At 42.4% G+C, this 12,025-nt stretch overlaps 1 protein-coding gene across 1 annotated transcript in view; it reads left to right on the top strand.

The window, feature by feature from the left end:
* Nucleotides 1–12,025, top strand: part of LOC140726141 (putative pre-mRNA-splicing factor ATP-dependent RNA helicase DHX32) — a 142,758-nt gene that overhangs the window by 91,936 nt on the left and 38,797 nt on the right. Inside the window, exons 7-8 of the mRNA XM_073042115.1 lie at nucleotides 7,026–7,181; nucleotides 11,443–11,634. Of these exons, the coding sequence (XP_072898216.1) occupies nucleotides 7,026–7,181; nucleotides 11,443–11,634 (348 nt within the window). The remainder of the gene's footprint in view (nucleotides 1–7,025; nucleotides 7,182–11,442; nucleotides 11,635–12,025) is intronic.

A 12,025-nucleotide genomic window follows, 5' to 3' on the forward strand; every position in this document is an offset into this window, starting at 1 on the left:
TTGAACACAAACATGCACAATTGATGCTATTTAAAAACTGTTCCCTCTAAGCATGGTTTAGCTTCTAATGCAAGTGATGGATGCTAGTTAGAACCTGTTGTGCAAAATCTCCTACCCTAATTAAGTGGCATACTGTCCCAAATAAACAAAGGGAGTCCCGGTAATTTTCACAATTAGTTTTGTTCATTAAGAATTGTCCCAAATAAGCAATAGCCCAATTAACACAAATCTACTATTACTGTAAGTTGTTTGGGTATTGAGTGGGCAGCAGGGTAATGTTTAGTGCTAGTGATTGGGGTTCAGTTCTCTCTACTGTTTGTAAGGAGCTAGTCATTCTCTGCCTGTGGCCACCTGGCTTTCCTCTGGGTGCCCTGGTTTGCTTGCACTTTCCAATGACGTACAGTAGTAAGGATTAGTAAATTGTGGGCATACTTTGTTGGTGCTGGAAGCATAGCAACATTTGCAAGCTGCCTCCAACACATGCTCAGACTGCTGGTCATTGATGCAAAATTATGGATTTCACTGGAAATGTTGATGTACATGTGCAGATACTACATATAGTAACAAATATTAAAGTTCGAAGTACACTTATTCTTTAAGTATGTACTTTATGCACCCTTGAGATTTGTCTCCTTACAGGCAGCCACAAAACAAAAGAAGACCATCAAACATCTAATGTGCAGAGAGAAAACAACAAATCGTGCGAACAATAAAAATAAGCAAATAGCATTCAGAATTGAAGTTCACAGAAGTGATTCCACAACCAGGCATCACTGCAACCAGTTCTGAAGCTTATTAGTTGCAGGCTACAACCTTAGTTCAGTGCAGAGACATGTAAGCCTTATGGAGCAGCGAGCTGAACCAGCCTGTCCCTTGCCTCTGGCCCTGACACCCTGACCTGTTCAATCTGGCCCAGTGTTTATATCGTCTGAACCTTGGTTTATTCCTTGCTCTTGGATCTTTGCCCTGCCGCTTCGATTTATTCTTGGGCCTGAACCGTACGGCTTTGATTCAGCCCGTACCTGACCTTGACAGGGTGCTATCAAATATCTGATCTTCCCTTGCTCTGGGGCCCGGACTACACCTCGATTATTCTTCATCTCTGCTCACCTCGTTCTGTTGCATTGAACTGCCTCCAAGTCCGTTCCAGCAATGGCTGTATATTGGCTCATTCCCCGCTGTCTGTCCCGGACCCCACAGGCTTGATTTGTCCCATACACACCAAGCCACAACCATCTTGCACCTTCAAGATTTCATCTTGAGCTGTAAAAATGCCAGGTCCTACAGGTTGTTCAAAAGCTTGACTCCAGCAGGGAAGTTGCAGACTATAGTCTGCAGTAACCGTTTACCAGAAAAAGTGTTATTAATAATCTAATTTGTTTTATTTGTCACCAGCAAGTAGTTGATGAGCTTCACCATTGTCATCTTAAACCAACAAAATATACCCTATGTTATAAACATATATGTATAATGTAGCTGAACATTCTTGTGTGCAAAAGCTATAAGCACTGAAAATGCACCTCTAGACCAAAAATACCATAAGATATAAGAAACGAATTAGGCCACTTGGCCCATCAAGTGTGGTCTGCTATTCAGACACGTCTGATTTCTTTTGAACCCCATTCCCCTTCTGCTGTATTTTGAATTCTCTGCTGGGTAGTATAATATTCACTCCAGCTGATCTTAGGAAAGCACGTATCAGGCTTGATGACATTTCACTTCTCAGCTGATGCAATCAAGTAAAAATACGTAATTTTAATTACAATCTGTCTCAAACCATTAGCCAAAATCGAATCCTCTGAATCAAGCAACAGCAGTATAATGTACTGTTCATTGCCAGAGCAAGGAGAGTCAAGCCACCTATAAAACTCATAAATATTGTCAGAAACTTTTTCCCTTTGGTATATGTGTCAAAACCAAGAAGGCAGAGGATTAAGATGAGATGCATGAACTTTAAAGAGGAGTTTGAGAATTTTATTTTCATTGAGAGCATTGGATATCTTAAAGTACTGCAAAGGAGTTGATGAAATCAGATACAATTATTATATTTGAGAGACATTCAGATAAGGAGTTATACAAGCGAGGCATATTGGATTTCTGTAGATGGGCAAATAGATCGGTGGGTTAAACAGCCTCTTTTGGTGCTCAATGAGTCTCATGAACACAGGAACTCAGCAGGTCAGGCAGCATTTATGGAGAGGAATAAAAAGTCAGTGTTTTGGGCTGTCCTTCTTCAACCCTTCGCCTTTTCCACCTGTGCTTCACATTTCACCCCCTCTCCTGCCCACTCACCATCCCCCTTACTTGGCTTCCCCTATAATCTTCCAGATAGTAGTCCTCCCCTTCCTCCCACCTTCTTATTCTGGCTTTATCACCCTTCCTTTCCATTCTTGACGAAGGGCCTTGGCCTGAATTGTTGACTATTTATTCCTTCTCTATAGATGCTGCCCACTTTGCTCAATTCCTCCACTGTTTTTTGGGTGTTGCGTTGGATTTCCAGCACCTACAGAATCTCTTGTGTTTATGATTTTCAGCTCTGAGGCTATATGATTCGTATCCAGTCATATCTGGAATGTAAAGAGAAGTTACATTTAATCTGAAATCTAATTTGCAGTAAAATTTGCCTGTGATTTATTAATTCAGTAACTTTAATACCCTATCCGTTCTTAATGTCAGCAGTGACTCGGTGCACTGGATTTAGAAATTACTTTGTTCATGACATCGGATATAGTACAGTGCAAAAGATCTAGTGTCCCAAAGACTTTTGCACAATACTGTTGTAATTTTATATATTGCATTGTACTGCTGCTGCAAAAAAATGTCATGACATTTGTGAGTGATGATAAACTTGACTCTGATATGGGTCTCTATTGTGGACTGAGAGTGGAAAGGGGACAGGGAGAACACGGAGCGGAAAGCACAAGAAAGGCATTCTATAAAGATCAATTGGAATTGAATGACCTTTCTTGGTATCTTTGGGATGAATGTGTCTGCACCCACACCACCCCTTGCCCCCGCACTGCTTCTCTGCCACTTGTCCCAAATCCATCCCGTGGCGATCTACCCTCCCCATTCCCAACATCCTTTGCTCCTGCCAGATTTACAAACTCTTTCCGCTCCATGTTGACAAATGCAGTACTGTGTAAAAACCTTAGGCACCCTAGCTCTTTTGCACAGTACTGTTTAACTGAGGCACTTGTTTATTGGGCACCATGGTGGGGTAGCAGTTGTTACTGCTCAGGGTGTTCCAGAGTTCAGAGTTCAATTCTGGTGCCATCCATAGGGAATTTGCACATTCTCCTCCATGACTGTGTGAGCTTCCTCCGGGTGCTCCGGTTTCCTCCCATGTTCCCAACACATACCGGTTGGTTAAGTTAATTGGTCATTTAAATTATCCTGCAATTAGGTTGGTGTTAAATAGGTGGGTTGCTGGGTTGGAAGAGCCTGTTCTGTGCTGTGTCTCTAAAACAAATAAATAGTGAGGGGAGTGGCTCTTTTCAAGGCATTGAATCATGATAGATACTCAGTTGGAAGAAGAAAAGGGAAGAAAAGCAAAGGAAGTTGGACTGACATGGGATTATGTTAATAAACTGCTGGATTTTCATAGTTCAATGTTGTAAACTAGATTGAATAAATTTTTCTGTCTGCTCTAAAACTGTGGCTAGGATGGTGAAGTCGGCCAGGTTCCCAGCTGGAGATTCACAGTTCACATTCATTCTTCCTTGTTTGTAACCGCAGTCACTCACTGTAAAAGTGGTTCTTTACGCTTTCTGACTGAACCATGCAGTCAGCACAGCTTGGATGTACTTCAAGTGCAACCTTCATGGCGTGACCCACATCCTGTTGAGGCTAATTCTTTTCTTTCCGAAAGAGGTTCCTTTGAAGTCGGGGAGTGCCAAAGTGGAAATGCCATTAGAATTTCAATACAAATCACATTAGCTTCCAAAGTGCCCACAATTAAAATGAGAATGCAAGAAGGTTTTGAGAAATATACAATAGAGATCTGTCCCCATTGGAGTCCTAGGCTTTAGATAGTAATAATGGTCAAAGTAGTCAAAAAATTGTTCTCCACATTTTGGGGGACAAAAAGAAGCAACAAATAAACTCAAATCTAAGAAGGGCCAGCACGATAGCATAGCAGTTAGCATAACATTATTACAGTGCCAGTGATCCAGGTTCAATTCCTGCTGCTGTCTGTAAGAAGTTTGTACATTCTTCTCATGGATTTCCTCCATATGCTCCGGTTTCCTCCCCCATTCCAAAGACGTACAGGTTAGTAGGTTAATTGGGCTGGAAAGACCTGTTACTGTGCTGTATTTTAAAATAAAAAATAAAGAAGTGTGTGGCAGTTCATTTGGGGAGTACAAACAAGCCACAGTGGGGTAGTGGTTAGCACAGCACTTTACATTACAGGTGACCTGGGTTCAATTTCCGTCACTGCCAGTAAGGAGTTTGTATGTTCTCTCCGTTACCATGAGGGTTTCCTTTGGGTGCTCCGGTTTCCTCTCGCAGTCCAAAGATGTACCAGTTGGTAGGTTAATTGCTCATTGCAGATTGTCCCGTAATTAGGCTAGGGTTAAACCAGGAGATTGCTGGGCAGTGCGGCTCAATAATAATAAATAAAAAGCCAAGGGGACGTGTAGTAAATGGTAGGAAATTGAGAAGTGTACAGGAATGGGGGTTTTTGAATACAGATACTGAAAGTAGTAGAACAGTTACATAAAGTCTTGAGACTTTATGGTGGGTGATGAAGCTGCCGATATGGTTCTGGAGTCAGAGTTCCATGCAGGCAGGAGGAAAGAGGTCCAATAACCCCTGGATTCGCGAATTGGTGAGACCAGTGTTCGATGCCTAGTGCTTGGATTCCCCCCATCAGCGAGTTTCAGGCTTGGTTTGGTGATCAACGTGTCCTGGGATCATTGCCGAGGATTGAGGCCAGAGGATGAATCAGAAGTCTAGAAGTCGAGGCCTGTTGGCCAGAACCACCTGAGAATCTCTGTTCAGTTGGGGAGGTCGAAGCCCGGTCCGAGTCTTGTCTGGGGGTTAAAGGGCAGTGTATGTCCGTGGGTGGGATGGAGGAACAGGTCTTGTTTTGTTGTTGTTTGTTGATTGTTGTGATTTGTGTTGTTCTGCTGAGCACAGTGGGCATGCTTTGTTGGCAACACTTGCAAGCTGCTCCCAACACACCTTTGGGTGTGTTGGTTGTTAACACTAATGACACGTTTCACTATATGTTTTGATGTACATGTGACAAATGAACTTTCATCTTGACCCTGGCATAGAATATAATAGCAAGAGAGGTCGTGCTTAAACTGTGCAAAACACTATTGGGGCCATGGACGGTTCGGTAACTGGAGACACGAGATTGCAAATGCTAATCTGGAGCAATACACACAAAAAAGGCTGGAGGAACTCAGCAAGTCGGGCAGCATCTATGGAAGGAAATGAACAGGCACTGTTGTGGGCCAAGACCCTTCATCACTCCTAGATGTTCCCTGACTTCCTGAGTTCCAACAGTATTTTGTATGTATTGCTACAGTTTGGCCACTGCACTGCAGGGAGATAACATCATTGACAACAAGGAGGGGATCTGTCTCATCGTACCTTGTGTTGATTGGAAGGCATGAGTGGACACAACTGAGGCGAATAGTCCACATCTTTATTCCTTCTGCCAAAGTGCATGACCATATACGATAGGGTCTTTTAAGAGACTTTTGGATAGGTACACAGAGCTTAGAAAAATAGAGGGGTATGGGAAAGTCTAGTAATTTCTAAGGTAGGGATGTGTTTGGCACAACTTTGTGGGCCGAAGGGCCTGTATTGTGCTGTAGGTTTTCTATGTTTTTCTGTATATTTCCCTACACTGTATTCTACCTGTCTAAGTCCTTCTGCAGACACCTTGCTTCTTCAACACCATCTGCCCTTCCACCTATCTTCATATCATCCTCAACCTTGGCTGCAAAGCTATTAGCTCCCTCATCCAAGTCATTGACATATAAATGAAAAGAAGTAGTCCCAATACTGTGTCACACCACTAGTTACCAACAGCGAACCAGAAAAGGCCTTCTTTATTCCAACACTTTGCCTCCTGCCAATCAGCCAGTGTTCTATACATGGTAGTGCCTTTCTTGTAATACCATGGCTCTTGTTAAGCAGAAAGGGACTTGGTTTTGATGTTGCTGTTCAGTTGCTTTATCAAAGTTCAAAGTAAATTTATTATCAATGTACATATATGTCACCATTTGCAACCCTGAGATTCATTTTCTTGCGGGGATTCATAATACATACAAGAAACATAATAGAATCAATGAAACACCACATCTAACAGAACGGACAATGTGCAAAAGACGAGAAACTAATATTCTGCCAAACATTGACTGTTCCCAGTGCATCCTTTGGTGTGTTGTTTATTAATGTAAATGACACATTTTAGTCTGTGTTTCGATTATGTATTTCAACCAAAGGAATCTTCCCAAATAGGTGACCTGCTTTCTGTTCATCTGGTGCTGCAAATCTTTTTGAATTGCCGTAAAAGGATTTTAAAGATCACCTTTGTTTGTCACGTGTGTATTGAAACATACAGTGAAATGCCATATTTGCACCAACAATCAATACTGTGCGGGGGGCGGCCCACAAATGTTGCTATGCTTCCACGCTAATATAGCATGCCCACAACTAACTAACCCTAACCCCAAATTAGTATCTTTGGGATGTGGGAGGAAACCAAAGCACTGAAGGGAAACTCTCACAGTCACATGGAGAACCGTACAAATTCTTCTCAGCCAGCAGTGGATTTAACCCCCAATCAGTATTCACTGGTACTATAAAATGTTGCATGCTACACAACCGTGGCCGCCCATTCATGTGTTTGTTGCTGGGTATTTTGCGCCAAAATGAGAAAAACTTGGGCTTTAAAGATGACATTATTTAATTGGGACAATTTCCAGCATTCTGTTTTTATTTCAGAATTCCAGCATCCTCGGGGGTTTTTTAAACTTTTAATATTATGTACTTTCCTCTTCCAGGGAAGTGCTTCCGCTTGTACTCAGAAACATTGCATAATGAAATGGTGGAGGTTCCACCACCTCGTGTTTCTGAAACAAATCTAAGTCATCTGGTACTTTTGCTGAAGAGGCTGGATATTGCGGACATGGGACAGTGTGACTTTCTGGACAGACCAGGTAAGGGAAGCATGGCAGCTTTATGTGCAGGTTGCAATTCATAAACACCTACACTTGGTGTAGGGAGACTCTTACTGCAGCTTTAAAATAGATTCTGGAAACAAGCAAATAAATGCGATTAACTGAGGTTCACGAGAATGATCCCAGGAATGAAGGCATAACATAGGAGGAGTGTTTGATGACTCTGGGCCTGTACTCACTGGACTTTAGAAGAATGATGGGGGATCTCATTGAAACCTACTGAATATTGAAAGGTCTGTATAGAGTGGATGTAGAGAGGAAATATCCTAGAGTGACAAAGTCTAGGACCAGAGGGCACTGCCTTAGAATTTAGGGACATCCATTTAAAACAAAGATGAGGAAAGTTTTTTTTAGGGTGGTGTATCTGTGGAATTCTTTGCCAGAGACGGCTGTGCAGGCCAAGTCATTGGGTATATTTAAGGCAGAGGTTGATGGGTTCTTGATTAATAAGGGTGTCAAAGGTTACAGGGAGAAGGTAGGAGAATGGGGTTGAGAGGGATAATTAATCAGCCACGATGGAATGGCGGAGCAGATTTGTTGGACCAAATGGACTAATTCTGCTCCTTAATCTTGTGGTCCAACTGGTTATCTTCATGTTGGTTGGTCTCCTGCAGCATAACGTTGTATCGTGTGCATTTTATGGCTGCCACATTACAGAAAAGGTGTGGAGGCTTTGGAAAGAAGTTCACCAGGATGTTGCCTAGATTAGACAGTATGAGATATAAGGTGAGGTTGGACAAACTTGGGTTGTTTCCCATTGTGTCAGAGGCTGAGGAAAGACCTGATAGAAGACATAGATTGGGTAGATGGTCTGAGTTATTTTTTTTTATCAGGATAGAAGTGACATCTATCAGAGGGTATAGCCATTTTGAGCAGAATGGCTGGACTGTGTATTCAATCAGGGAGAGGGCTAATCTGTATGGTTTTCTTCTGCAGGAACTGTTGTATTCATTCATTCATTATGTGCTGTGTTGTATGATGTGGGCGGTCATGGTCTTTGACCATGACTGTTCTTGGCATATTTTTCTACAGAGTAGTTTGCCATTGCATTCTGGGCAGTGTCCTTACAAGACGGGTGACCCCAGCTATTATCAATACTCCTCAGAGATTGTCTGCCTGTCGTCAGTGGTCGCATAACCAGGTCTTTTGATATGCACCAGCTGCTCGTATGACCACCACCTACTTCCATGGCTTCGCGTGACTCTGATTGGTGGCTAAGCAGGTGCTACACCTTGCCCAAAGGTGTGTTGTCATTGGACAGAGTCCACATTCCTGGATCCTCTCCAGTTTGCCAACTGGCACAACAGATGCACAGCAGGTGCCATCTCATTGGCTCTTAGCTCAACCCTGGAACATCTGGACAGCAAAGATGCATACATCAAGATGCAATACTATGACTCAATACAATGATCCCCTCATAACTAATCAATACATTTCAAGGCCTTGTTACTTCCTTGTTACCTCAATACCTCCTTGGTCAATTGGATCTTCAATTTCCTCACTTGCAGACTACAGTCAGTTCAGATTGAGAACAACGTCTCCTCAACGATTTCCATCAGCAAGATTCACCACAAGGCTGGGTGCTTAGACCCCTGCTCCACATGCTTTACACTTATGACTGTGTGGCTAAGCACAGCTACAATGCCATATTTAAGTTTGCTGCTTCAGCGGCCGAATCAAAGGTGGTAACCTCTTAGAGGGATCAGAAGTGGAGGGAGTGAGCAGTTTCAAGTTCCTGGTTGTCAAGATCTCTGAGGACCTAATCTGTTCCCAACATATCAATGCAGCTGTAAAGAAGGCAAGACAGCAGCTATACGCTATCAGGGGTTTGAAGAGATTTGGCATGTCAACAAATACACTCAAGAACTTCTATAGTTGTACCGTGGAGAGCATTCTGACAGGCTGCATCACTGTCTGGTGTGGAGGGGCTACTGCACAGGACCGAAAGAAGCTGCAAAAGGTTATAAATCTAGTCAGCTCCATCTGAGGCACTAGCCTACAAAGTACCCAGGACATCTTCAAGGAGTAGTGTCTCAGAAAGGTAGCATCCATTATTAAGGACCTCCAGCACCCAGGGCATGCCCTTTTCTCACTGTTACCATCAGGTAGGAGGTACAGAAGCCTGAAGGCACACACTCAGCGATTCAGGAACAGCTTCTTCCCCTCTGCCATCGGATTCCTAAATGAACATTGATCGTGTGAACACTACCTCACTTTTTAAATATATATTGTTCTGGTTTTTTGCATGATTTTTAATCTATTCAATATACGTACATTGCAATTGATTTATTTACATATTATTATTATTATTATTATTATTATTCTCTTTTTCTTCAATATTATGTATTGCTTTGAACTGCTGCTGCTAAGTTAACAAATTTCAAGACACATGCCAGTGATAATAAACTTGATTCCGATTCTGACAAAATCTGGTTGAATGGTGACACACAAACAGCAACCTTTTATTCAATGTTAGCAAGCCAGGGAACTGATTACTGACTTCAGGAGGAGGAAACCAGAGATCTATATGAACATAGAACATAGAAATCTACAGCACATTACAGACCCTTCGGCCCACAATGTTGCGCTGACCATGTAACCTACTCTAGAAACTGCCTAGGATTTCCCTACTACAGCCCTCTATTTTTCGAAGCTCCGTGTACCTATCTAAGAGTCTATTAAAAGACCATATTGTATCCACCTCCACCACCGTCACTGGCAGTGCATTCCACGCACCCATCACTCTCTGTGTGGAAAAACTTATCTCTGACATCACCCTTGTATCTACTTCCAAGCACTTTAAAACTATGTCCCCCGTGTTAGCCATTTCAGCCCTGCGAAAAAGCCTCTGGCTATCCACACGATCAATACCTCTCATCATCTTATCAGGTCATCTCTCATCCTCCGCCACTCCAAGGAGAAAAGGCTAAGTTCACTCAGCTATTCCCATAAAGCATGCTCTCCAATCTAGACAACATCATTGCAAGTTTCCACTCCCACTCTCTATAATATCCACATCCTTCCTGTAGTGAGGTGGCCAGAACTGAACACAGTACTCCAAGTGGGATCGAACTTGTATAGCTTTAACATGACCTCACGGCTCTTGAACTCAATCCTACGGTTGATTAAGGCCATCACACCATGCGTCTTCTTAACAACACTGTCAGCCAGCGCAGCAGTTTTGAGTGTCCTATGTACATGGACCCCAAGATTTAGCTGATCCTCCACATTACCAAGAGTCTTACCAGTAATATATTCTGTCTTCAAAATTGACCTACCTCACTCACTTCCCACAATAGTCTGGTCCTGGTGACTTATCTAACTTAATACCTTTCAAAAGCTCCAGCACATCCTCTTTCATAATGTCTGTATGTTCAAATGTTGCGGTCTGCTGTAAGTCATCCCCACAATTGCCAAGGTCAATGAACTGGTCCTCTTTGGAGGATCAGAGGTGGAATGCGGTCAGCAGCTTTAAATTCCTCAATATTATCATTTCAGAGTCACATAAGTGCAATTACAAAGCACAGCAATGAGTCCAATTCCTTAGAAGTTTCTGAAGATTTGGCATGATGGCTAATACTTTGACAAACTCTTATGGATGTGTGGTGAAGAGTATATTGACTAGTGGCATCACAGCCCAGAATAGAAACACCAATGCTCTTGAATGGAAAACGCTTTTAAAAGTAGTGGATATGGCCCAATATTTCATAGATTAACCCCTTCTCTCCACTGAGCACATCTACATGGAGTGCCATCAGAGGAAGGCAGCGTTCCTCCAGGTAATTCCATCGCCTATGCCATTAATGCTCTCTTCTTGCTGCTGCCATCAGGAAGAAGGTACAAGAGCCTCAGGACTCATACTACCAGGTCTCAGAAACAGTTATTACCCCACAACCATCAGACTCTTGAACCAGAGGGGATAACTTCACTCAACTTCACTTGCCCCATCACTGAACTGTTCCCACAACCTATGGATTCACTTTCAAGGACTCTTCATCTCATGTTCTTGATATTTATTGCTTATTTATTTACTTATTATTATTGTTTTTTCTTTTTGCATTTGCAATTTGCAGTCTTTTACACATTGTGTGTCTGCCCTGTGGGGTGCAGTCTTTCATTGATTCTATTATGGTTCTTAGATTTATTGAGTATGCCTGCAAGAAAACTAATCTTGGAGTTGAAAATTGTGCATATACGTACTTTGATCATAAATTACTTTGAACTGTCTTTCTTTCCTCAGCTCCCGAGGCACTAATGCAGGCACTGGAAGACCTGGACTATTTAGCTGCTCTGGATGATGATGGGAACTTGTCAGAAGTTGGAATCATTATGTCGGAATTCCCCCTGGATCCCCAGCTTGCCAAAGCGCTTCTTGCATCTTGTGAATTTGACTGTGTGAATGAGATGCTAACAATAGCTGCAATGGTAATAGGTGAGAATCATTTATTTATAAAATAAAGGAAATATTAATTATTGTTCTGCCTTTCTCCAACTTTGCCTCATATTTTTCTGTCAGAGCAGACCTGGAGGTAAATTGAAAAGAATAACGCATGGGGTTTGCTGTTTTCATGGTGGGTAGGGTACTCATTTATATTGTAGCTCTTTTTAAAAAATAAGGCGGTAGAAAGGACCATCATCATCATCATGTGCCGTGTCGTATGATGTAGGCAATCATGGGTCTCTGACCATGATTGTTCTTGGCAAGTTTTTCCATAGGAGTGGTTTGCCATTGCCGCCTTCTGAGCAGTGTCTTTACAAGACTCAGTCATTATTAATATTATTAATACTCTTCAGAGATTATCTGCCTGGCATCAGTGGCTGCA

This window comes from Hemitrygon akajei, chromosome 4 (genome assembly GCF_048418815.1).
Source record: "Hemitrygon akajei chromosome 4, sHemAka1.3, whole genome shotgun sequence".
NCBI classification, from domain to species: Eukaryota; Metazoa; Chordata; class Chondrichthyes; order Myliobatiformes; family Dasyatidae; genus Hemitrygon; species Hemitrygon akajei.